General features: G+C 33.8%; 1 protein-coding gene across 1 annotated transcript in view; it reads right to left on the bottom strand.

Annotated features, from left to right (window-relative positions):
- csmd3b (CUB and Sushi multiple domains 3b) overlaps nt 1–27,519 on the bottom strand; it is a 1,051,207-nt gene that overhangs the window by 678,860 nt on the left and 344,828 nt on the right. Inside the window, exon 5 of the mRNA XM_056479206.1 lies at nt 18,792–18,999. Within this exon, the coding sequence (XP_056335181.1) occupies nt 18,792–18,999 (208 nt within the window). The remainder of the gene's footprint in view (nt 1–18,791; nt 19,000–27,519) is intronic.

The raw sequence follows: 27,519 nt of genomic DNA on the forward strand, positions 1-27,519 counted from the left end.
GCAGACAAGTAAAATGGCATGAGAAAATTAATTCTCTTTGAGATTATACCTCATTAAGATTATTTTTCTTACCCCATTGGCAAATAATTTAGCTTGTTTTAAGCAAATAATCACTTATTTTGAGGTGGAGTTTTTTCAGAAAACAAGACAATTTCTTATGCTACTTTATGTGTCTAGTATGTTTCTTGATTTCATATTTTTTTTAGATATTTGTATTGAAAGCAGGACAAAACTAGTTTGTTTTTTATTTTATTATTATTATAATAATAATAATTATTATTATTATTATTATTATTATTCACAGTGGTGCAGTGGGTAGCACAATCGCCTCACAGCAAGAAGGTATCTGGTTCGAGCATCGTCTGTGTCAGTTAGCCTTTCTGTGTGGAGTTTGCATGTTCTCCCCCACAAGACATATGGTCCAGGTGAATTTGGTAAGCTAAATTGTCTGTAGTGCATGCGTGTGAATGGGAGTGTATGGGTGCTTCCCAGTGATGGGTTGCAGCTGGAGGGGCATCTGCTGTGTAAAACATATGCTGGATAAATTGGCAGTTCATTCCGCTGTGGCGACCCCCAGATTAATAAAAGGACTAAGCCGACAAGAAAATGAATGAATGAATGAATTTCAGTTTTGTTTTGGGTTAACTTAGCAATTACACAAACAAACAAACAAAAGGTTATATTAAATTAGAAATGATGCTCTCTGTCTGAGGGATTCGCCACAACCTTCCCCATCATTTGTCCCCATCTGATTGGTTGGCGGGCCAAATCAGAGGTTACCATGGGCCAACTTTGGCCTGCTGGCCCCAGTTTGGGCATCTCTGCTCTAGAGACACCAGAGAGTTCAAAATAAACATTAAAAAAGATGTGTAAAAAAGAAGCGCTAATAATGTTGACATCAACGATATGCAAGTTCATATATTTAAATGTGTAAGTGTATATGCGAGTGTGTGAGAATATTCGTGTTTACCTATGTGTGTGTGCATGTGTGTGATTGTGTTGAAGTCCACACAGTGCTCAAGGTCACAGTGAAGGCTCTTCTGCTCTGAATGCTGCTTCCGTCCGGCCACTGCAGATTTCCCAGAAGTGAACGTCGGTTAGTGTGCCAGCAAAATTGATTGGAACGTGGAATGCATAACATTACTTTCAATTGATGTTCAATTCACTTTAGTCCAGCCCCCCCACCCCACCCATCCACTCTCGTGTTGTTATTTAAGCTTTGGCAAGAAATGAAGAAAAGCTCAAATTATATGAAAAGCACCTTTGTGTGCCAGTCGATTACAGGAGGAAGGGCTTTTCAATGACAATGTCATGACGGATTGAAATGAGTAATCTCTTCATTTCAAGATCATGTTAAGAAGTTGCAGTATATAACAGCCTTTATATGCTTCTGATTATGTATATTTGCTTCAAAATAAAACAAAACCTTGCCTTGTTTCACTTCACAGCTTTCAGCCTTAGTCTACTTTTACATTGTAAATATCTGTTAAATAATCTGTTTGAATTGCATTATGGGATGTTGATTACTGCTCTGTTGACTTTTGATGTGGAAAATTCTCTACAGTTTAACAAAGCAACTTTTATTAACATTTTAGTAGTTTGAAATTATATAATGTATAGAATTAATATCTAGAGAAATAAGTCTGTAAAATAACAGAAAGTGTAGTGCAGTTTATTACGAGATGTTTGTATGGTAATATACAACACAAACCCAGACAATATATCACTATATCAATATATTTAAACTAATAAAAATGATCAGAAAAGTCACTTTCAAACTTTTTATGGTTAAAATTTGTTGGAAGAAGGATCAAGGTCCCATAATGCAATTCGAAAGCATCAATAAATGAGGAAAAATGTCAATTAAAACATGAATCACAAACTTAAATCGCTAATTTAGTGTATTACAATAATAACTGTTGAGTACTTCAGTAACTGTTGAGTAGCTCATTCATCAACAGGATTGCTGCAGGAGTCCCAAAGGATGATATGAAGACCACGACTCCCATGATTCCACACCTAGTAATGGCATCATCAAACTATGCCTTTGTTTGTTGTGAATATACACCCTCTGGTGGCAAAAATTACACACTGTGTCTAAGTGCTGGTAGCTGCTGACTTGTATTTTATGAAAAATTACTAAAAATTAAAGAGTGTGTTCACACAGGAGTTTAACTTTGCTGTTATTTCACACATCCAACATTTAGGTGACTTTTTCCATTCAGTATATTATTAAAAATGTACACTCACGGCCACTTTATTAGGTACATCTGTCCAACTGTTTGTTAAGGAAAATTTCTAATCAGCCAATCACATCGCATCTCTGAACGCTCAACGCGTTGAACCTTGAGGCGGATGGGCTACAGCAGCAGAAGACCACACCGGATGCCACTCCTGTCAGCTAAAAACAGCAAACCGAAGCTACAATTCGCACAGGCTCACCAAACTTGGACAGTAGAAGGCTGGAAAAACATTGCCTAGTCTGATGAGTCTCGATTTCTGCAGTGACATTCAGATGGTCGGGTCAGAATTTGACATCAACAACATGAAAGCATGCATCCATCCTGCCTTGCATCAACGGATCAGGCTGGTGGTGGTGGTTTAATGGTGTGCGAATGGTGTGCGGATATTCTTGGCACACTTTGGGCCCATTAGTACCAATTGAGCATCGTGTCAAAGCCACAGCCTACCTGAGTATTGCTGCCGACCATGTCCATCCCTTTATGACCACAGTGTATCCATCTTCTGATGGCTACTTCCAGCAGGATAATGCGCCATGTCATAAAGCGTGAATCATTTCAGACTGGTTTCCTGAACATGACAATGAGTTCACTGTACTCAAATGGCCACCACAGTAGCCAGATCTCAATCCAACAGAGCACCTTCGGGATGTGGTGGAACGGGAGATTTGCATCATGGATGTACAGCCGACAAATCTGCAGCAACTGCCTGATGCTATCATGTCAATATGGAGCAAAATCTCTGAAGAACGTTTCCAGTATCTTGTTGAGTCTATGCCACGAAGGATTAAGGCAGTTCTGAAGGCAAAAGGGGGTCTAACCCAGTACTAGTAAGGTGTACCTAATAAAGTGGCCGGTGAGTGTATATTGAAACGATAGCCCTTGGTCATTCCTATAACACAACTCAATGCTACTTTTACATGGTTCACTTTGCTTCATAAGACTTCAATGTGTCATCAGGAGCCACATGTACTGATTTATTGCTGTCTGTATATATTTCGTTTCTTACTTAAATGCAAATGTAAGATATTTTAATTAAAATTGTGAGTGTTGAATACTCTAGTATTGTCCGATGATGACTACAACTTCCATGCTTCCACACTCAGTCATGCCGTCATCAAACTACGCCTTTGTTTGTTGTGAATATGCGCCCTCTAGTGGTGCAAACGACTGTGTCTTTAGGTGCTGGGAGCTGCTGACTTGCATTTTGTCAAGACAGTTTAAAGGATCTAATGGAGCAGGGCAACGTTTCAGCACATGGACAATAAAAGGCAGACAAGCTAGCTCATCTTTTCGTTCTCTTTTTTTCCGCTGGGCTGATAGTCTGTATCATTTTTCATCATGGTTAGGTAACTGTATTTGTAGCCCTTATATGCCAGGTTGCTTTACATGTTCACAGAATTAAAAGGGCACTGTTAATTATCCTGCCGCTCCTGCCTCTCATCCAGACACAGAGGGAGCTGGAGGGGTCCAGCGCTGGCATTCAAAACACAGTCTGTGTGAATGTGTGTGTGTGTGTGTGCGTATGTGAGCTGGGCTAGACAGATTTTGACCACTGTTTAAATTTCATGCTCTAATTTTGGAAAAAAATAGATTTATATGTGGTTATTAAGCAAGCCAAAATGTTTAAAAAAATTAAAACAAGGGAGCAGATCATGTACAGCCTTGTGAAAGCATATGTATGAGAGGCTCTGTGGCCATAGATTAAAAAAGAAAGTGTGTATTATCAGTTCTTTTACTAGACTTCAATAGCGTACATTAGTGCACGCTATTAGAAAAATCTGACATCGCAATATTTTGTTTAGGAGATTTCAATAGCTCTATTTGGAAAGATTACATTCAATTGCTGTTGTGTGTGTGTGTGAGCTCCGCCTCAGAGACGAGCAGAGCACACACATCTAAATGTGAACTCTTTAAAGGTCAAATAGGTGATAAAACGCTGTTTAGTGATTATTCATATTAACCCTCATCTGTGTAATAAACAAACGGGTTGAGAATCAAAAGACATGTGAAAGAGACACCATATCTGAACCGCACTGCTCTTAAAGTGACAGCACTCAATATTCCTGCTGCCGACTGTTTTTATTATTAATTCAACAATAAAAGGAGAAAATCCCTCACTGCACTTGACTGAAGGACTTTTGTTTGTTTTTTCTTACCGTAAAGATGCTTGAAGCACAGTTGGTTTCATATTTTTATTCTATTGTATTTATTTCCCTTTCCTTATTTATATATGCATTTATTTTCCTCCCTGTAAATAAGGAAAGGGAAATAAATACAATAGAATAAAAATATGAAACCAACTGTGCTTCAAGCATCTTTACGGTAAGAAAAAACATTGCTACACAAGTCCTTCAGTCAAGAGCAGTGAGGGTTTTTCTCCTTTTATTGTTGAATTAATAATAAAAACAGTCGGCAGCAGGAATATTGAGTGCTGTCACTTTAAGAGCAGTGCGGTTCAGTACAATAAGTACAATCAGTACAATAAGTAAGAATTATTAGCCCTGAATTATTAGCAACCATTTTCCCTCCAAACTCTGCATAATGGAAAGATTTACTTTCAACACATTTCTAAACATTATAGTTTTAAAAACTCATTTTAATAACTGATTTACTTTATCTTTGCTATGATGACAGTACATAATATTTTACTAGATATTTTTCAAAAAACAAGCATTCAGGCTTGTAAAAATACAAGCATTCAAAGGCGTAATTAGGGTAATTAGGCAAGTCATTGTATAACAGTAGTTTCTTCTGCAGACAATCAAAAATATATATATTGCTTAAGTGGTCTAATAATGTTTACTGTTAAAAATATTTAAAACTGCTTTTATTCTAGCCAAAATAAAACAAATAAGCTTTTCTCCAAAAAAAAAAAAAAAAAAAAAAAAAAAAAAAAATATATATATATATATATATATATATATATATATATATATATATATATATATATATATATATATATATATATATATATATATATATATATATATATATATATATATATATATATTATAGGAAATACTGTGAAAAACTCTTTGCTCCTTGCTCACATCATTTGGGAAATATTTATAAAAAAAAATTATAATTCACAGGAAGGCGAATAATTTTGACTTCATCTCATAATTGTTTTGAACAATCAGTATTACAATTATGACCAAAATAAGCGTGATTATGATTGCTCCCATTATCAAACAGCCCTAACCATTTACTCACAGTTTGATTTCTGAACTCCTGCAATATGCACACATTAGGGATGCAACAATACAGTTAGCCCACAGTTCAACACATACCTCGGTTTTTTAACACTGTTTTCGGTTCGGTTCTCATGGCTTGACACGTTTTTTTGTTATTCTATAGGCAATAGGAACAGTAAGAGGTTAAGGATAAAAAAAATAAAAACGATTTATTTCAATACTCCTTTTATTTAACATAAAAGCCAAGAAAAGTACACTAGCTCCTAGTGTACTGAAAGATAAAAATTAACACTGAAACCTCACAGCTGCTGGTAATGTTAGTCTATGTACACCCTGGGGAACATTTTGAAAACAAACATACATGTGAAGTTAATAAAGATAAATTGGCCATGTCAGATAAACATGTATCTGTACTTCAGTAAACATAAACAAACCATCTTATTTATCTTGGTGCTGAAAAATAGTGTGAGATGGTAGTCTGTAACTCGGAACGAGTGCTTTTTTATGATGACTAAAGTCTGCATCTCTAATCACCAATAACGGCTGGGATTGTTGCTTTTTGGAGGACTTTATTACCTTCTCTGCTATCCTGCCTATTATTGCTGGGTGATGGCGCTGCAGATGTGCAGTCATGGTTATACGTGCAAAACAATGCGTGCACACAGTTAATTTTTGATCATCGTTTTTTCTTACATTGGCATTACACTTACCGGCAAAACCGAAATGTCCTCACACCGCAGATTTGAAAGACGCCAGCGCTTCCTCGTACTGTTGCCTCACTTCACCGCCGCTCGCCATGTTAAAGTGTGGAATGATGGTTAAGCGCCCCCTGACTTTAGAGCACAGTGATTGGATATTTACTCGCGGGGAAGAGTTTCTTTATCTCAGCTCATAGACTTACAGGCACACAGTCAAGATATTTGGGAGATATAAAACGCACATAAATTATTTAAACGTAAAACCAAGAAAACAGCAATTCACAAGCACGTATTGAACCATGGATGTCGTACCGAACGGTTCAATATTATATTGAGAATCGTGGCATCTCTAGCACACATTGTTGTTTGGTATTGTTGTTGTTTCCATTTTGGTATTGTTGTTGTTTCCACTACACATTGCTTCACTTCCAATACCCGTTTACTTCCTTTAAAAAAGTCCTCCAGTGGCCTTGTGGGATAGTCAAGCATCCACTGAAAGCACACTTCAAAATCTCAGCAGAAGCAGTAGGCCATTAGGTTACTTCTTACATTTTTTCAAATACTATAAATGTAGACATACTACTCAGTTCACATAACAGGAAATCTGCAGTTTCAGAGCAAGCTAAACGACCACTCACATCCTAAAGTCTGTGCTTTCCTACTATTCTCCGCACACAGTCATCCGTCAGGGCGCTGTACGATATTCAACAAACAACATCATCATGTTAAGGCAAACTAGCCTTCGTCCTGCAAACACAATCTTCCGTTGCTCAAATAACCTGTGCTTCAGATAAATAGAGCTGCGGTTATCTCATATGCTCACCAACACAGACCACAGAATGAAAAAGACATTGAATTATCCACTGCGCTGGACTTAAGCAGTAAACGGTACGCGAGGTTGCTTTGCCCTTTTAAACATGGTCAATACGTCGCCATCCCGTGAGTGATGGAGGAGGACAAAAGTGATCTAATCCAATCATCTCCAATGAAACCAGAGGATAAATTGTGATGGGATGTAATGAGCGGTTGTCGTGAGTTAATCCCACTGTCTCCCCAGTGAGAAATGGCTCATTCTTCTTCTGTCCCGGGCTGAAGCCAGACGTTTCAGGCCTTGATTTGAATGAGAGATCTATTTCCGGACAGCAGTCATTTGTCGGGCACCGACTTCTTGGACTTTTTGCCTTGAGATGTAGCACTTGATATTGCACTTTGGCAGATACTATTGGAGAAAACTTCAAGCGAGACGCTGCAGGCAAAAGCACAGGTTTTTCAGGCACCAGTTGGTTTTGAGATTTTGCTGACTGTTTCTTTAGTCTGAAGAAACAAACGAGATACTTTTTTCTTTTAGAGAAACGTGTTTCTTTTATCACATTTTATCAATTTGTGTCTGTAGATTTTAATTTTAATATATCATTTAAAAGGCTGGGTGGCTCAGCGGTTAGCACTGTCGTCACACAGCAAAAAGGCCGCTGGTTCAAGTTCCGGATGGGCCAGTTGGCTTTTTTGTCTAGAGTCTGGATGTTCTCCCGTGTTGGCGTGGGTTTCCTCTGGGTGCTCCGGTTTCCCCCACAGTCCAAACACATGCGCTACAGGTGAATTGATGAACTGATTGGCCGTAGTATATAAGTGTGTGTGAATGCGAGAGTGTATGGGGGTTTCCGAGTACTGGAAGGACATGCGCTGTATAAAACATATGCTGGAATAGTTGGCGGTTAATGCCGCGGTGGTGACCCCTGATAAATAAGGGACCAAACCGAAGGAAAATGAATGAATGAATGACTTAAAAGGCTTTTGTCCATTTTTTTTTCTACTACTTAAATCATAAATAAGTCATAAAAATCCACTTCAGCAACTCTCACATACATCAGACTTTACAGTTTATTTACTACCCGTATTCGTTCATTCATTTTCTTTTCGGCTTAGTCCCTTTATTAATCAGGGGTCGCCACAGCAGAATGACCTCTACTACCTGTATTATGAAGGTTTTTTATAAAGTATACAGTTGAAGTCAGAATTATTAATCCCCTGTATATGTTTTCCAACAATTTCTGATTTATTTTATCTTTACCATGATGACAGTACGTAATATTTGACCAGATATTATTCAAGATACTAGTATTCAGTTTAAAGTGACATTTAAAGGCTTAACTAGGCAAATTAGGGTAATTAGGCAAGTCATTGTGGTTTGTTCTGTAAACTATATATATATATATATATATATATATATATATATATATATATATATATATATATATATATATATATATATATATATATATATATATATATATATATATATATATAGCTAAAGGGGCTAATAATATTGACCTTAAAATATTTTTTTTATTAAAAACTGCTTTTATCTCATTTCAATCTTTGCTGTGTTAAACATCATTTGGGAAATATTTGAAGAAGAAAAAAAAATATATATATATATATGTATAAAAAGAAGGGCAAATAATTACCTGTATTATTTACTACCTGTATTCTATTTTTAACAAAGGTTTATGTTTACAGTATATGTTTTGCCTAAATATTTGCATTTTATTTCAAAAAATAAATAAATTTAAATGTTTTTTTTACTCTGTGTGTTCACAGTGTAAAAGCCAAATATGCAAAAAACTGAACCTGACTTGCTCCAAAAATGTATGGAATTTATTGCATATTTAATTAAATTACACCTTATTTACACCTTATTTGGAAACCGAACTCTTAATGTGATCAGTCCTTGCTCTGTTAAACATAATTTGGGAAATATTTGAAAAAGAGGGCGCATAATTTTGACTGTAGTTCCTACCTGTATTCTAAAGTGTTTTTTTTTTCCCCAAAGGTACATGTTCATACAAAATTTGCCTGATTATTTGCATTTTATTTTACAAAATAAATGTTTACAAATAAATGCATAATGTATGTTTTTGCTGTGTCTGTTTACAGTCTAAATGCCAAAAAATTAAATAACACTTCATTTGCATATTTAAATTAGCCAACTTTAGAAAATGCGTTATATATTCACAGGGCTAATAATTTTGATTTCAACTGTAGTTCCTACCTGTATTCTGAAGTTTTTTTTACAAAGGTATATGCCAAAAACTAAGCCTTACTTTCTGTCCTAGAAATGTATGCAAATGATTGCATGTTTAATTGAGTTACACCTAATTTGCATATTTAAATTAGCCAACTTTAGAAAACAGGTTCTAAATGTGATCAATCTTTGCACTGTTAAACTTGTGAAATATTTGAAAAAAATTCTATAAAAATTAATCACAGGAGGATGAATAATTTTGACTTCAACTGTAGTTCCTACCTGTATTTTGAAGGTTTTTTACAAAGGTATATGCTCATACATAATTTCTCTGATTATTTACATTTTATTTTACAAAAAAATCTGTTTGCCATGTAAAAGCCAAAAATTCTTCCAAATATTTAATCTTTTTTTTGCCCAACAAATGTTTAGCAAATGATTGCATATTTAATTAAATAACACCTCATTTGCATATGTAATTTTGCCAACTTTAGAAATCATATAGTAACAAAATAGTCAACTGGGGAAAATGAAATGGTAAGCAATTCCTTTCCCCTTATTCATCATCAGTGTCTTGCCTTAAGGGAAAGCAGCTAAAACACATTTATGGCGGCTTTTCTGTCGTGTTTTTGCTTCAATTGTTTCTACATGCCTGCATCTAATCAGTGTGGTTGTATTGTAAGTGTTTGGGCTGAAGTGTGCTCTCTGAAACCCTGACAGCCTGGACAGATCTCTGTAGTCCAGCTGAACTGAAGCTGTCAGAGCAGAATCAGAAGCCAAGCATCAGACTGCGGCTCTCCTAAAGAGCCCAGTGAGTGATGGATCCAGAGAAATGACCATCCAGATATCAGTGAAGCTCAGTGGAACTAAAACCCGAAGTAGACTGCAAAGCCAGCTGAAGACACCTTAATGCCTTCGATGGTTGAACAGCTCAAAGAGATGAGAAACTGCAAAGTCTTAGACTGAAGATCTGAATTCTAAAATACATTCATTCATTCTCTTTTTGTCTTAGTACCTTTATTAATCTGGGGTCGCCACAGCAGAATGAATCGCCAACTTATCCAGCATATTTTACCGCATGTGTTTGGACTGTGGGGGAAAGCGGAGCACCCAGAGGAAACCCACGCGAACACAGGGAGAACATGCAAACTCCACACAGAAATGCCAACTGACCCAGCCGAGGCTTGAACCAGCGACCTTCTTGCTGTGAGGCGACAGCACTACCTACTGCGCCGACCTATTAAAATAATATAATATAACATAACATAACATAATATAATATAATATAATATAATATAATATAATATAATATAATATAATATAATATAATATAATATAATATAATAGACATCACGGTGGCGCAGTGGGTAGCACTATTGCCTCATAGCAAGAAGGTCGCTGGTTCAGGTCCCGGCTGGGTCAGTTGGCATTTCTGTGCAGAGTTTGCATGTTCTCTCCATGTTAAGTTGGTGGTTCATTCCGCTGTGGCGACCCCAAATTAATAAAGGTAATAAGCCAAAAAGAAAATGAATGAATATATAAAATAATATAATATAATATAATATAATATAATATAATATAATATAATATAATATAATATAATATAATATAATATAATATAATATAATATAATATAATATAATATAACACAATATAACATAACATAACATAATAAAATATAATATAATAAAATAAAATAAAATAAAATAAAATAAAATAAAATAAAATAAAATATAATATAAAATAAAATATAATATAAAATAAAATATAACACAATATAATATAATATAATATAATATAATATAATATAATATAATATAATATAATATAATATAATATAATAAAAAGTAATATAATATAAAGTAATATAATATAATATAATATAATAAATATAATATAATATATATATAATATAATATAATATAAAGTAATATAATATAAAGTAATATAATATAATATAATATAATATAATATAATATTCTATAATATAACACAATATAATATAATATAACACAATATAATATAATATAACACAATATAATATAATATAACATAACATATTATAATATAATATAAAGTAATATAATATATAGTATTATAATATAAAGTAATATAATATAATATAATATAATATAATATAATATAATATAATATAATATAATATAACACAATATAATATAATATAACACAATATAATATAATATAACATAACATATTATAATATAACATAAAGTAATATAATATAATATAATATAATATTAATATAATATAATATAAAGTAATATAAAGTAATATAATATAATATAATATAATATAATATAATATAATAAATATAATATAATATAATATAATATAATATAATATAATATAATATAATATAATATAATATAATATAATATAAAGTAATATAATATAATATAATATAATACAATATAATATAATATAATATAATATAATATAATATAATATAATATAATATAATATAAAGTAATATAATATAATATAATATAATAAATATAATAAATATAATATAATATAATATAAAGTAATATAATATAAAGTAATATAATATAATATAATATAATAAATATAATATAATATATATAATATAATATAATATAAAGTAATATAATATAAAGTAATATAATATAATATAATATAATATAATATAATATAATATAATATAATATAATATAATATAATATAATATAATATAATATAACACAATATAATATAATATAATATAACATAACATATTATAATATAATATAAAGTAATATAATATAATATAATATAATATAATATAATATAATATAATATAATATAATATTATATAATATAACACAATATAATATAATATAATATAATATAATATAATATAATATAATATAATATAATATAACACAATATAATATAATATAACATAATATAATATAATATAATATAATATAATATAATATAATATAACACAATATAATATAACACAATATAATATAATATAACATAACATAAAATAATATAACATAATATAAAATAATATAACATAACATAATATAATATAACACAATATAAAATAATATAACATAACATAAAATAATATAACATAATATAAAATAATATAATATAATACAATATAACACAATATAATATAATATAACATAACATAAAATAATATAACATAATATAAAATAATATAACATAATATAAAATAATATAATATAATACAATATAACACAATATAATATAATCAATTTTCATAATCAACATAATTCAAAATGTATTAAAATAAAGCCCTGTTAGCCTACATTAAACCAAGAATAAACCTTCTCATTTTAATGCTAAAAACAGCAAAAAAGCCTCTCCTTTCCAGCTATCACGCACCATTTACAACATCATTAATTGACAATTAGCTGCAAATAATTCCAGGAAACGCGACAATAACTGTCTGTGTAATTTCCTAATTAAACATTTGCACAGGCAAGAATAAAAACGAGCCATTTCACATGTAACCTCAAAAAAGAAGCAGCACGCCTGTTTTCCCAAACTGCAGCTTCAAATTAGCCAATAAATGACCCTATAAATACATCTGCATTAACTTTTTTAATTTCCAGCACATCTGTCCTTAGTTTGCTAGAGGTACTCCAGAAAACACTCCACTCCACCTTGCTCGATCACAGAACGAAGCTCATCCTTTATTAAAGACATTAATTCCGCATCGCTGGAGTGCAGACTACCTGTGGTGTTGGGAGTTTCCAGCATCTCCAAGCTTTGACTAATCCAATAAGAGTCAGTCAGTGAATGCAAGTGACCCAGAACCGCGTGAAAGAGATGTCAGGACACTCTGACGGTTGTGAGCAGTGCCGTCGCCTAATCTAAAATCACACAAAAGGTCAGGCAAGCGCTCGTTTGCAAAACAAATTAATTACACACGAGACAGATTAATGTGTGGCAAAACTAATGCCAGATATGATTAAGTGATGAGGCAGGTTTATCTGTTGATCTAGTCGCGGATGAATGAGCCGAGCAAACGCAGGGCAGCAAAGCTTGTTGCGTTCGTATATCGACACTCTCGGATGTCCGCTGCGCTTTGTTTATGCAGCAATCAGCATTGGAGAAGGACCGGCTCATCTGCATAACATGCATATTCAAATCAGGCTCTCCGGCTCGCTTTCAAAATTCCTCTTTGACATCTCGTTGCTTGCCGCTAAGAGACCGCGTTGAATAAATCGCTGTAAACAATGTGTTAACATGCTGCCTGAAACCATTGCTTCGCATCATAGGAAATCTTACGAGCGCTTAATGGAGTAGTGACTGTTGCTAGATAGTGAAGAGGAAAGAATGAGATCAGGATATCTGCAGGTTTCTAAGGGCTCTATTTTAACGATCTAGGCGCAAAGTCTAAAGCACATGGCGCACAAGCATTAAGGGTGTGTCTGAATCCACTTTTGCTATTTAAGCACGGAAAAACCCGGTTTGTGCCACGGTGCATGGTCTAACAGCGTTGTGCTTATTCTCTTGAGTTATGGGTGTGTTTTAAGCATACCATGCATTAAACCAATTAAGAGCCTCATCTCCCATTCCCTTTAAGAGTCAGTTGCTTCATGCCATGATGCATTTGCTATTTACATGGCGGACTTTGTAAGTGGAAAGCTTTTCTAGTGAGCAAACAGTTAAGAGCACCTGCAGCGCGAGGATAAAAACCAATCCTCCTCTATTCGGCCTCTTACTTTTACTCTTCACTTTACTCCTTTACTTTCGTGGATAAGGAAACAGAGTTGTACGCACTCCACTGAAGACATCCATTAGCCCACATATTTGATTTTGTTTGTCAAGCGTATAGTTATAATTTCCAGCAAAGGAATAAATTAACAATAATAACGAAGTGTGGTCAGAAAAAAACCAAACATACGTCCTGTTCTTATGTCTCTAAAACCCAACAGGTGGACAAATTTAAACTCGTTTGAATTAAAAGAAATATAAATATGCATATAATAAATAATACTGCTAATAATAATAACAACATTATACAAATGCAAATTGTCATGAATAAACTGAAAAAGCCCCCCCCCCCCCCCCAAAAAAAAATGAAGGCAGTGGTTTTTATATTTAAGTAGATTTTTTTTTTTATATATATATATTTTAATCCTTAAATTTTTTTCATTTATGAAGATATTGAAGGCGGACGACTAACGCGCTCTGTGCTGCTTTCAGCCGGTCAATTGCGCAGTCTATTTTCGTTCCACAAAATAGTAACACACCAACAATGCGCCTTAACACACCTCCTTTATTGACCTTATTCTTCAATGCGTAAGTGCTCGTGTATTTGGTCAAAAACGGTCAAACTACTTACTCTACAAACAAGTGTTTACATGACAGTACAGACAAAGCAGAATTATATACTAATAAAATATTAGTTCGTAAACCCAAGCAGCAAAACGAGCTGTTTTTAACATTTAAAAATGAACGGAAGTGAATGAGACCGGAAGTCTCGAGCCAAAATGATTAAAATGGCTGCACCCACTCGTATGTGGAGAATAAGGTGAACAGACTGGCACACCCATGAGTCCACAAAGTGCCGCAAATGGATTTGTTATGTAAACAAAAAACTGATAATATTGTACTGACACTTAAAATCCCCCTGTATGGCTTCAAAAAGCCTGTGTGGTATAAGGGTGTGATATTGATTTTAGGGGTCTGTCTTGAATAAATTAACATGACACAAACCTCCAATAGGTGATGACAGTTTTCATGAGTGATTCATTAACTTGCATTGGTCAAATGGCTCATTTGGAATGACTCATAAGTGGTTCAATTGATTCGATAAAAAAGAGATTCATTCAGGAACTTTAGTGCTTTGTTTTGGTTTGATACGTTTTGTTTGTAAAGCAAAAAACTGATAATAGTGTGATACTGACACTTAAAATCCCTCTGTATAACTTCCAAGTTGTTGAAGTATTGTGCAAGATAAATATCACATTTGTGAAGGTGTTTATGCTCTGATATTCGTGAAAACATAACTTTTGCTTGTGTGATATAAATCTTATAACTATAACAAACAAACCAATACAGGCATATTTTGACGCTTTCATACAACTCATTCTAACTCTAATCTAATATTCTTCATCTCACAGCCAATGCTTCTGGACTCTCAACTTGAGTTTTTGTTTGTTTATTTAAAGTGAGCAACACACTTGACAATGTCAGCTCACATGCTGGTAAAACAACAGAAAGCATATTATCATAGACAATAAATAACAGCTGTATTTTGAATTGGTTTTACACCGCATTGGAGTCTGAAGTGGCAGAGAGCAAATGACTAAACTGTACACTAAAACAAACTGCTACACTTTCAGAATATAAACAGTCACTGCCTGACTGATAAAGTGTTAAAAAGATGTGAGATGCTTCATTTGATCTTTACTGACATGCGACTTCATTGCATTGTTGTAGCAGTAGAAGATCTGTAATGTCATACTAAAATGTCACATGCTGTTTAACACATATAAATGACCTTCCAACTCTGAATTATGTGCATGCATATGTCAGGATGAACAGACCAAAACTTAAAAGTACTTTGTATTGCTGGTGTCAATAGCCTTGTAGTTAACACACCAACATATCTCAAATCCCAGCTTGTGTACCTTATTCTGCTCTCTATCTCCTACTTTCTGCCTAGCTAATTTCTTGTCAATAAAAGGCAAAAAGCCAACCCAGGCTCATTCTGAAAGCGTACCTCTACAGACGTTTCTGGAGACCGCGAAATACGTCCCTGCGGCACGTTTTTTCTGCAGTTTTTGTTTTAGTAAAACCACTAGAGGCCGCTGTGTAGGCTTTTTGAGATTTCAAATTTCCCTCGCAAGTGCCATTCGCGCCTGCTGTTCTCACGTAAACCCACCAGAGGCCGCTGTCGACTAAGTTTTTGACTGACTGAGCGAACGATTGACGGACCCACCCTCCCCCTTCCCTAAACCCAACCAATAAGTTTCAAAAGCAATCCAGAAAAAGAAAAGCTCTCGTCTGAATTTTTTTTTTACCACATTCTCACCCTGCTATTTCACTTGTTTGTTTTATTTTTTGGATTCTGTTTTTGTCTTACCCGCTTTCTGGAACCGCTCTTCACCGGACTCGAACCCCGTCGTCGTGGTCAACCCCTCTCCGTCCATAAGGAGGTAAGCGGTCAGCTGATAAGCACGAAACGGAACGGCATCACACCGCCCCCTAGCATTCGTTTAAAAAAAAGAAATGCAGCCATACGTACCTCCGGCTACGTAATTCACAGTCTCCAGAAACGTCTGTAGGTCTACGTTTTCAGAATGTTGCAAAAAGCCCCCCAAAAAGTGCTTTGTGCTTTACACTGTAAAAATTGTTCAATTTGTGTTTGGACAACATAAAGGAATTAAGTTAACTTATTAGTTTTTACAAATTTAAGTGAATTGAACATAAAACAATTAAGTTGGTGCAATAAAAACTCAATAATTATATTGTTTCAGCTCATTTTAAAGTAGTTTAAATAGTTTGAACAAGCAGCAAATGTAATTTTTTGAGTGTAGACACTAAGGAAAAAGACGATAGATGTCAAATTACGGTGTTTATATCAAATAATTTTGACTTTATCCACATGAAAAACACAGTACATGCAATAGGCCACTTTAATGTTTCAAAACTAGAGCAAACTAGACTTTTAAAAAGAATATATTATTATTTTTTTGCAAACACTGTAATTTGATAGCAATATTTCATCAGTTTTAGCTGTACTTAAAGCTGCAAACATTTTTATTTTCTCTTTTAGATCAGTCTTTTACAACTAACAGATCTTTTTGCTCAATTTTGCAATGCTTTTCAAAGGTGGATTTTGTAAATAGGCATGTTAGGAACACACAATTCACACACCACACATCTACCCCAAAGGCACAAATATTTCTCTAAAATCCTTAGAAATATAAAAAAAAGAAAGAAAAAAAGCAGAATGATTCAGTTTTTGCTGTGTTTTTCTATATTTGGGTCTTCCACGGTTGATAAAAAAAGAAACAAATCTGTTGTAAAAACACTCTTAGCATTTGTACTCTGAGGTTTCCATATTAAATATTTCCATATTAAATTTAATTGTTTAAAAAAGTGAACTGTTTGAATTGAAGATTCGTGTGGGATATATGAGATATTAGGGATGTAACGATTCACCGTGAGTCGGTTGAAAATCGATTCAAATATGCGACGATTCAAACCAGTACAAATGTTGAATGAATCGCAATACATGTTTAGAACAGAGGGGGGTGCTGTGTTTACAGGCACAAACTTACTTTATCAGCAGCGAGCAAGAGATGGGGCGGCAGACTAAAATGACAGCGGTGAAGTGCGCCAGACAAAACACAAACTGTGTGCAAATATTGCATTTCAGCAGCGTTTATTTGCGAGCACACGAGAAAATCTGCACTTGAGCAGCGTATATTTGAGGGGGCGTGCAAGAGTTTTGTTCATGAACAGAGGAAATCGGCGCGCAAGCAATAAGATTTGCATGCTTGTATTACATAAATGCGATCTCGATAATACTGCGCTCACAACATTTGTCATTGAAAAAACACCATTGGTAGATCGGTGTAAAGGGCCTGCCGCCACAGCTGGAAAAAATCCTAGAGGAAACACTGATTCGGTATAACTTGTATCTTTATTTTCATGTATTTTTGTTGGTCAGTTAGCTACAAAATAAGCAAAAAGAAAGAATTAATTCAGAATAATTAAGAATTAATTAAAAAGTGAGGCGCAAATAATACTTTTGGCACTTTTTATTACATTTTTTAAATACAATTTTATTAAATTTTTATTGAATTAAATTTAAGTAGGCCTATTATAACATAAAATATAGTATTTCTGACAATTTTCTTTATAATTTGAGTTATGAATAACAGTATCGTAATACTACTTGGTATCGGGGTGTAGAATCGTAAGATTATTAATGGTATTGCGACAACCTAAGAGATTAGTATCGTGAATTGTATCGAATCGAGAGTCAGGTGAATATTTTCATCCCTATGAGATATCCAGAATTATACGGGACACCTATAACAGCATCAGGATTTCAGCACTCCACCGATCCCAATTCGACACTGACTGATATCAAAAGCACACTGTCCAAATGAGATGCAATTAAAAACTTGGCTCCAGTTCAATTTATAATGTTAAAGTGAAGAGGAAGGGCATTTGGCCGATCGATACTCATGTTCATTTCCTCTAAGAGGACAAGCATGCAATGGATTTTCCCCATTTAACAAATGTAGCACAGCGAAACAAACACACACACAAAAAAAGCTTCGTAATAATAATTACCCATCTTTTACCAATCATCACCACCACGGTAGACAAGGCTAGAGGGAGTGAATCAATAGCCCAATTTGAGGCCGATCGATAAACAGCAGAGAGGTGAAATATTATGATGATATAAACATTAGACGCTTCCATAACGGCTAACCATTACATCCATAAAGGAAGACGACACATGATGCACAGGCACGACACTGTTAACACATGCAGGACTGCGTCTAAAATCACAGACGATGAGATTAAGCGAACATTTGGCCACCCAACAAAACGCCACAAGACGGATGAGCGGGAGAAATCTAGAACAAGCACTCAGACTCACCATATTGTTGGCGGCTCGGACCCCTCCACCTCCAAATAATCGTATTTTTCCTCCGTCTGGAAGTCTGTAAAAATGATGGAAATGGTGTCTCCGGGATCAGCAAGTATGGTCCACGTACAGTCCGCACTATTGTAATATTCACTCGGGAAATTGGGACTCGTAATGATGCCACTTGAACCCCTCAGAGTATCACCACATGTGTCCTCAGCTGTCAACCAAACACGAAAAGACTTGTGTTAGGAATCGGCCTTTTAATTTCTAGACATACTTATACAGCAGAAAATGACAGCTGAACCTTTTTTTTTGGACTTTTGGTGCGCCAATGTATTTTAAAACGTAGTTTATGCGCCAATTTCAACGCTTCAAAAATTGCTTGTTTAATATTAAGCATGAGAGAAGCCATTGCTGTGGCGTTTATTGTCTATCACATGATTATAGGCTATCCCATGATTCCTTTTATCATGCTTTGGTTTCGGCATTGACGAAACAAGGTCCCAGCTGCATTTCCAAACAGACTCAGAGCTCTGGATCTCTGGTCACACTTCTGCTGGTGGCTCCAATTAAATTTGACTGCAGTGTTTTATTTTAATATATATATATATAGAATTACCAATTTGTCACGTTTTCTTTGGAAGAATCGAGTTGCAAAACTTTATGTACAGATAAAGACACATGGACTAGTCTGTGCAAACATGATAAATTATATGGAAATAATTTATACAAACAAGCATCCACTCATATGCACGCACACACGCATGGCACCGGGCCATGTGAGCGTACATATAGTGTGTACATAAGACACGTAGAAAGCAAAGCTCCGATGTGGAGAATCGCTTTGACCTGGGATCAACACGTACAGTAGAAACAGGTGCGAAAAGTTCTTGGTTACGCTGAAACAATTACGAGAGACGCATTGACATGACAAGCCATGTCGATGCGCACACGCATACATCTGCATACGTAAACAGGGGGCACGTACAGACATGACATGCATTCGCAGGCAGAAATACTCAAGAGCGCATGCACACGGAAAGAATAACCAATGAAAACTGTGGTATCGCCAGCATTTCTGTTTGTGATCGTTCATAATGCAATCACAGAATATTTTTTGTAAATGTAAATACGTTATTGTATGTTTATGCAGTCCACATGCTTTTGGTTGTTAGGATCGTGTCTCAATAATTTTTTTTTGTAGTGTCTCGCATGAAATTATGTCATCAGAATCAGTATCAGAATTGGTTTTATTGCCAAGTGTGCTTACACACACACAAGGAATTTGTTTTGGCTACAGAAGCTTCCAGTGTACATAAAGAGACAAGTGACAACACGGAAATATGTATGTATGTATGTATGTATGCATGCATGTATGCATGTATGTATGTATGTATGCATGTATGTATGTATGTATGTATGTATGTATGTATTAAAATGATTAATACAAATTATTTAAACAAATACAGTTGTAGTCAGAATTATTAGCCCCCCTGATTTTTTAAATTTAGATCTTTAAATATTTTGAGAGAAATTTTTACAGTATGTCTGATAATATTTTTTCTTCTGGAGAAAGTCTTATTTGTTTTATTTCGGCTAGAATAAAAGCAGTTTTAAATAAAAAAAAAATGCCCCTTTAAGCTTTTTTTTATTATTTCTATATTAGACAGAACAAACCATCGTTATAAAATAACTTGCCTAATTACCCTAACCTGCCTAGTTAACTTAATTAACCTAGTCAAGCCTTTAAATATCACTTTAAGCTGTATAGAAGTGTCTTGAAAAATATCAAATATCTAGTCAAATATTATTTACTGTCATCATGGCAAAGATAAAATAAATCAGTTATTAGAAATGAGTTATTAAAACTATTATGTTTAGAAATGTGTTTAGAAATCTGCTCTCCTTAAACAAAAATTGGGCAACAACAAAAAAAAAAAACAGGGGGGCTAATATTTCAGGTGGGCTAATAATTCTGACTTCAACTGTGTGTATGTATTATAAAAACATGGCACCAGAATAAAAAGTAACATCCTAGACCACATTTCTCTAACAACATCTTGTGTTTTTAAAGCACCATTCCAACACAATTTCACGGCAATTCGTAACTTTTTGTTTTAGTGGCTAATTTGTATTAATGATCTCATTCACAATTTAGTGCGATTTGCTTTCCAAGTCAAGTCAAGTCGAGTTTTATTGTCATTCCGCTACATGTGTGGACACACAAAGGAATGAAATGTCGTGTCTCACAGGACAACGGTGCTGCATAAATTAATCATAAATACAAACACAATACTGGAAATAAGAGCTATTTTTTTAAAAAGCTATGCATAACTAACATGAGCCCCTTTCACACAGCGATCCCAGTAAATATATACGGAAAATTACCCACAGGCAATTACACACAGGCAAGGACGTTCCGGGATTTTTCCGAAAAAAAAATTCACACATCCATTCCAAAATACCAGTAAACTCTGACATGATTAACCAGAAATGGCCTCTAAACGGCTGCGCTTGTATTTGTAAACATAATAGAGGTCAGACTTTTGTTGATGATTTCACTTTTATTTAAAGCTTTAGCATTCATATTGCTTTTGTCCCAGAGACATCCAAAGGCAGATGCGTGAACTGCAGCTAAATGTTTACACATTTGACTACACTACAAATTTGTGGATGGATAAATATCGTTAACAACTTCGATGAAAACATATGGAGGAACACTTTCGCATGTCGAGATTTACATAATATGTGTGTGCTGGCGCTCACCGGAGCACTCCTTCACTTCACGTTCACACGCGTCAAACAACTGAAGGAAGCAGAGCTTGAAGGTAAACAAACAGCGGATTAGCATAAGCATTTTATCAGTAATTTTTTACACAGTTGGCATTAAGAAGGAACATAGAAATGTTATCTGACGAACATCTAGCAGATGTGTCTGGAAAAATATCCAAAGGCTTTTATTTTCATAAACAGCGCGGATGTGAATGTGTTTGAGTGTTCTGATTGGCTGGAGTAGACGTCTCATGTCAGCAGTAGGAGTAAATGTACCGATACAGCACTGAAAATGTACTCAGAGGAGGTAAAAGTACACATTTATAAAACTACCTTGTAAATTACAACTCCTGAGTAACTTGTAATTAGTTACTTTACACAACAGTGCTTGATAAACTGGCTCTCTTTCGCTGCTGATTAATATGGGTTTAGCTTAAAATATTATCTTATGATTATTTTATAAAGCAGTGATTCATAAATAGTGCAGATTATGAATATATTAGGAGGGTTAAATATGCCTTTTGTTCATAAGTAGATGGATAGTAGATGGACAAGTAGATGGAGTCAAGGAATCATCTTTCAGTTCCACTATATGCAAAAAAAAAGAGCAGTTTGACCATTTTCCTAAGTATTTCTTTTTGCGTTTGACGCTAGAAAGTCAGTCAAGAGCTTTGAAATGACCAAGATTGACTACTTAATGAAGTATGTGAGAAATAGACTCTCAGCAAACATTAACACCACGATAAAAACAAAACAAATCAAGCTTTAAAACACAAAGAAAAGGTATGACATGGTTCAATGCATGAACAAAAAGCAGGAGAATTGTTGGTATATTTGTGGGCTGTTTCTAATGCAATCTTGTCCAAAAACATTTCCTCACTCTGATGGCAGGGGGGAAAAAAAAATAAGTCCCAGCAGTCCCTAAATATGCCTTTTATCCAAAAAATAAGAGTGTATGTGGTCGAGGAATCTTGTACTTCAACTATATGCAAAAGTGCAGCTTGAACATTCTCCTAAGTATTTCTTTTTGCGTTTGACACTAGAAAGTCAGTCAAGAGCTTTGAAATGACAGATTGACTAATTAACGAAGTATGTGAGATAAACACACTCAGCGAATATTAACACCACAATAAAAACTAAACAAATCAAGCTTTAAAACACAAAACAAAGGTATTGTTGGTGTATTTGTGGATTGTTTCCAATGCAATCTTGTCCTGAAACATTACCAAACTCTGATGGCTATGGGGAAAATATAATAGACCTGAACTATGGTATAATGATATGCTAAATATGCTTTTTATTCGTAAATTAAAAGTGTATGTGGTCGAGGAGTCATCTATTACTTCCACTGTATGGAAAAAGTGCAGCTTGAACATTCTCCTAAGTATTTCTTTTTGCGTTTGACACTGGAAAGTCAGTCATGGAGCTTTGACATGACACAGATTGACTAATTAATGAAGTATTTTAGATAAATACACTCTCAGTGAACATGAACACCACAATAAAACAAAACAAATCAACCTTTAGAACACAAAGCAAAGGTATGACATGGTTCAGTGCATGAACAAAAAGCAGAAGAATTGTTGGTGTATTTGTGTGTTGTTTCTAATGCAATCTTGTCCTGAAACATTTCCACACTCTGATGGCTAAAGTTGAGATGTAAAACTTGAACTACGATAACATCAATGCTAATGTCTGTAAAAATGCGGGCACACACACACACACACACACACACACACACACACACACACACACACACACACACACACACACACACACACAATATGCTAATATTGTCTTTTTATCAATACAATAAAAGTGTATGTGGTTGAGACATCATCTTACACTATAACTGTGTGCAAAAAAGCAGCTTGAACATTCTTCTAAGTATTTATTTTTGTGTTTGACGCTAGAAAGTTAGTCAAGAGCTTTGGAATGACACACACTGACTATTTAATGAGGTTTGTGAGACAAATACACTCTCAGCGTCATTAACACCACAATAAAACAAAACAAATCAACCGTTAGAACACAAAGCAAAGGTATGACATGGTTCAGTGCATGAACAAAAAGCAGGAGAATTGTTGGTGTATTTGTGTGTTGTTTCTAATGCAATCTTGTCCTGAAACATTTCCACACTCTGATGGCTAAAGTCTTGAGACATAAAGCCTGCTACGGTAATATCAATGCTAATGTTTGTAAAAATGCGCTCACACACACTTACACAAACACACACACAACTATTAATGTCACTGAGCATGTGATTGACAGCCTCATAAAAATTCTATTACATAAAAGAACTCCGGAGACAAAAACGGACAAAGGTGTGTTTGGGCAAGTGTGAATTCTCTCTGTTTACACTGCAGTTGACTTAAAAGAATAAGGGTATAAAAAAAGAAAGCGTTTCTCGTAGACATCTTTTTTAAAATGTATGTAAATGAAGTGTGACATGCCTGTGGGCTTGTTTAAAATGATCCTCAGCACAGTCAATGTCGAGGTGGCCTTTTAGTATGTAAACACTTATAAACCCACAAAAACCTTAAAATTCAGACTTCAATGATAAAAGGGAAGAGCGACGGTGTGCGTTTCAATAAATACTAAAGCAGCTCGGCCTTGACATTTGCATTGTAATGGGGAGCGACGGACTGTGGGCTATGATAGATTCCCTCAGGGAAATATTTGTGTCAGTCATTTGTAAATCAATTCTGCATTTTTATGCATCTCTCAGTGTCAAATATGGAGGAGCGACCACAGCATTTCATATAAACTGGAATAATAACGCAAGAACATATAAGGTCAAAAAACCAACATACACATAATTGCTCATTCTGCAGTTGTTCGTGGGTAAAACAGCCAACATGACCTTAAATCCATATTGTTCTGAAGACCTTGAATTTAGTTATAAATATGTTCAAATATGGGGTCAAAAGTACAATTGAGATCTATGCATGGCCGTCCTGTGCCCCCAATAAAAATCTAAATAACTCCTTTGTCAGCATATACCTTGACACAGTGCTAAAATGCTAATGAGGCCAAATGATCAACATTTTTAAAAATGATTTGGATGAATAACTGAATGATTTAAATTAATTAAATTAATAAAATAATGAATGAATGAACGAACAAACTAACGATTAAAGAAACAAATAAAATAATGACTGAAATAACAAACGAAATGAAAGAATGAATGAAAAAACGAACAATTACACAAACATATAAAATAATGAATGAAATAATAAAATAACGAAAGAAATTAATGAATGGATGAACGAACGATCAAACAAACCATCAAAATAATGAATGAAATAAAATAACAGTGTATGAATGAATAAATAATTTAATGAATGAAATGAAAGAAATGAATGAACAAACAAAATAACAATCAAACAAATAAAATAATGAATGAAATAACGAATGAAATGAATGAATGAACAAACGAACAAACAGACAAATAAAATAATGAATGACAAATGAAATAAAAGAAATTAATGAATGAATGAACGAACGAACAAACAAACAAACAAAATAATGAATGATCAAACAAAAGAACAATGAAACAAATAAATAAAATAATGAATGAATGAATGAATGAATGAATGAATGAATGGATGAATGGATGAATGAATGAATGAATGAACGAAAATAATGAATAAAATCATAAAATAATGAATGAATGAAAGAATAATTCAAATAATGAATGAAGGAATGAACAAACAAACAATTAAACAAATAAAATTATGAATCCAATAATGAAACAATGAATTACTTAAATAATTAAATGAAATGAATGAATGAAATAAATGAAATGAATGAATAATTGAAAGAATGAATGAACTAACAATCAAATAAACAAATAAAATAATGATATAAGGAGTGAATGAATGAATGAAATAAGGTGATGCAGTGGTGCAGTATAGTGCTGTCACCTCACAGCAAAAAGGTGGCTGGTTCGAGCCTCGGCTGGGTCAGTTGGCATTTCTGTGTAGAGTTTGCATGTTCTCCCTGCGTTTGCGTGGGTTTCCTCTGGGTGCCCCGGTTTCCCCCACAAGTCCAAAGACATGGGGTACAGGTGAATTGGGTAAGCTAAATTGTACGTTGTGTATGTGTGTGAATGAGTGTGTGTGGCTGTTTCCCAGTGATGAGTTGCAGCTGGAAGGGCATCCGCTGTGTAAAATGTATGCTGGATAAGTTGTTGGTAAGTCGCTGTGGAGACCCCAGATTATAAAGGGACTACGCCGAAAAGAAAATGAATGAATGAATGAATGAAATAATAAATAAAATAATGAATGAATGAACGAACGAACAAACAATTAAACAAATAAAATAATAAATGAAACAAAATAATAGTGAGTGAATGAATGAATAATGTAATTAATGAAATGAAGGAAATAAATGAACTATAAAAAATATGAATGAAATAACGAATGAAATGAATGAATGAACAAACAAATAATCAAACAAACAAATAAAATAATGAATGAAATCATGAATGAATGACAGAAATCAGCGACTTAGCTGTTTATAAATTAAGCAAATTTTTGACAAAACTAAATAGCACAAAGCAAATAATGTAATTAATCAAATAATACAAGTAATATTATACTTATTCATTACATTTAAAAACTAGATCAAGTTATAATATTCTCTTGGTTGAACATTATTGCAGTATAAATGTCATAACTTAATAAAATCAATGTAAACTGTAGCCTCAGAGTTTTTGGGTTGGAACAAAATAACAGTTTAGAGTGCAGAACAGAAAAATCTCAAACGCCTGAACAAACAGTTGAGCAATAAAAACAATATATTGTGCTAACCTTTAAATAAAAAACACTTCTAATATCACGCTTGATGTGACTAAGTTGTGAAACGTCCTAAACTGTGCATAGAGCAAAAAATGATTGGCCTTTTTCAGCAATACTAAAATTCTGCAGCTGATTCCCTAGTGCATGTTTTCCCGCTCAGCCAGACGCGGCTCTGGGACAGCACTATGATTGAAATGCAGGAATGGTATAAGGGCTGATGCGATGATGGCAGACACAGACACAAACATGTTAGCAAATGATCGTACAGGGGCCCATGGGATGAGATGTGGTGTCAGGAACCTGACACTCTCCTGTCCATCAGCTAAAAGCCAGCTACATGTGTACCCACTGCAGAGGACCATTAAAATTTACAGTGGGTTATGAAAGACTGAGACCAACAGAAACCTGGGTTATTTTGTATGTGTATATATAAACATGAAATAATCAATGTTTAAAAAAAGAATACATAATGGTTTTCAACTGTGAAAACTGGACTGAATTTACTAGAACTTTGTCTATGTTAAGCTTATTTGACACAATACACATTGTAAAAGCACAATAAAACTAAGGATGATTTAAACTTAACTCGACATTATACAAATAAGCAAATCTGTGACAGAAAACTGAACCAAGTCTAAGATGAAACAACACAAGATGAAACAAAATGAAATAAAATAAAACAAAAACATAACACAAACATAACAAAACAAGAAGCTGCAAAATAAACAAATAATTAAGCAAACAAACATAAACACACCAAACTAGATTAATAAACAAGTCAAATGTGTGACAAATAAATAAAGTAAACAAAACAAGCAGCAGCAAAACAAACAAAAACACACAAAATTTGACAAACCGAATCAAAACAAATAAAAAACTAAATAAAACAAGCAGCAATATCAACAAACAAGGAAATAAACAAAACATACCAAACTAGATTAATAAACAAATCAAATGTGTGACAAATTAAATAAAACATAAGTAAACAAAACAAACAAACAAACAAACAAATCAAATTAGATTAATAAACAAACACAATGTGTGACAAACCAAATTAAAACCATAAGAAAACTAAATAAAACATGCTGCAATATAAACAATCAAACAAAAAACAACACCCCAAACTAGATGAATGAACCAAAAAATGGGTGATAAACAAAACC

The sequence above is a fragment of the Danio aesculapii genome, chromosome 19 (assembly GCF_903798145.1).
Source record: "Danio aesculapii chromosome 19, fDanAes4.1, whole genome shotgun sequence".
NCBI classification, from domain to species: Eukaryota; Metazoa; Chordata; class Actinopteri; order Cypriniformes; family Danionidae; genus Danio; species Danio aesculapii.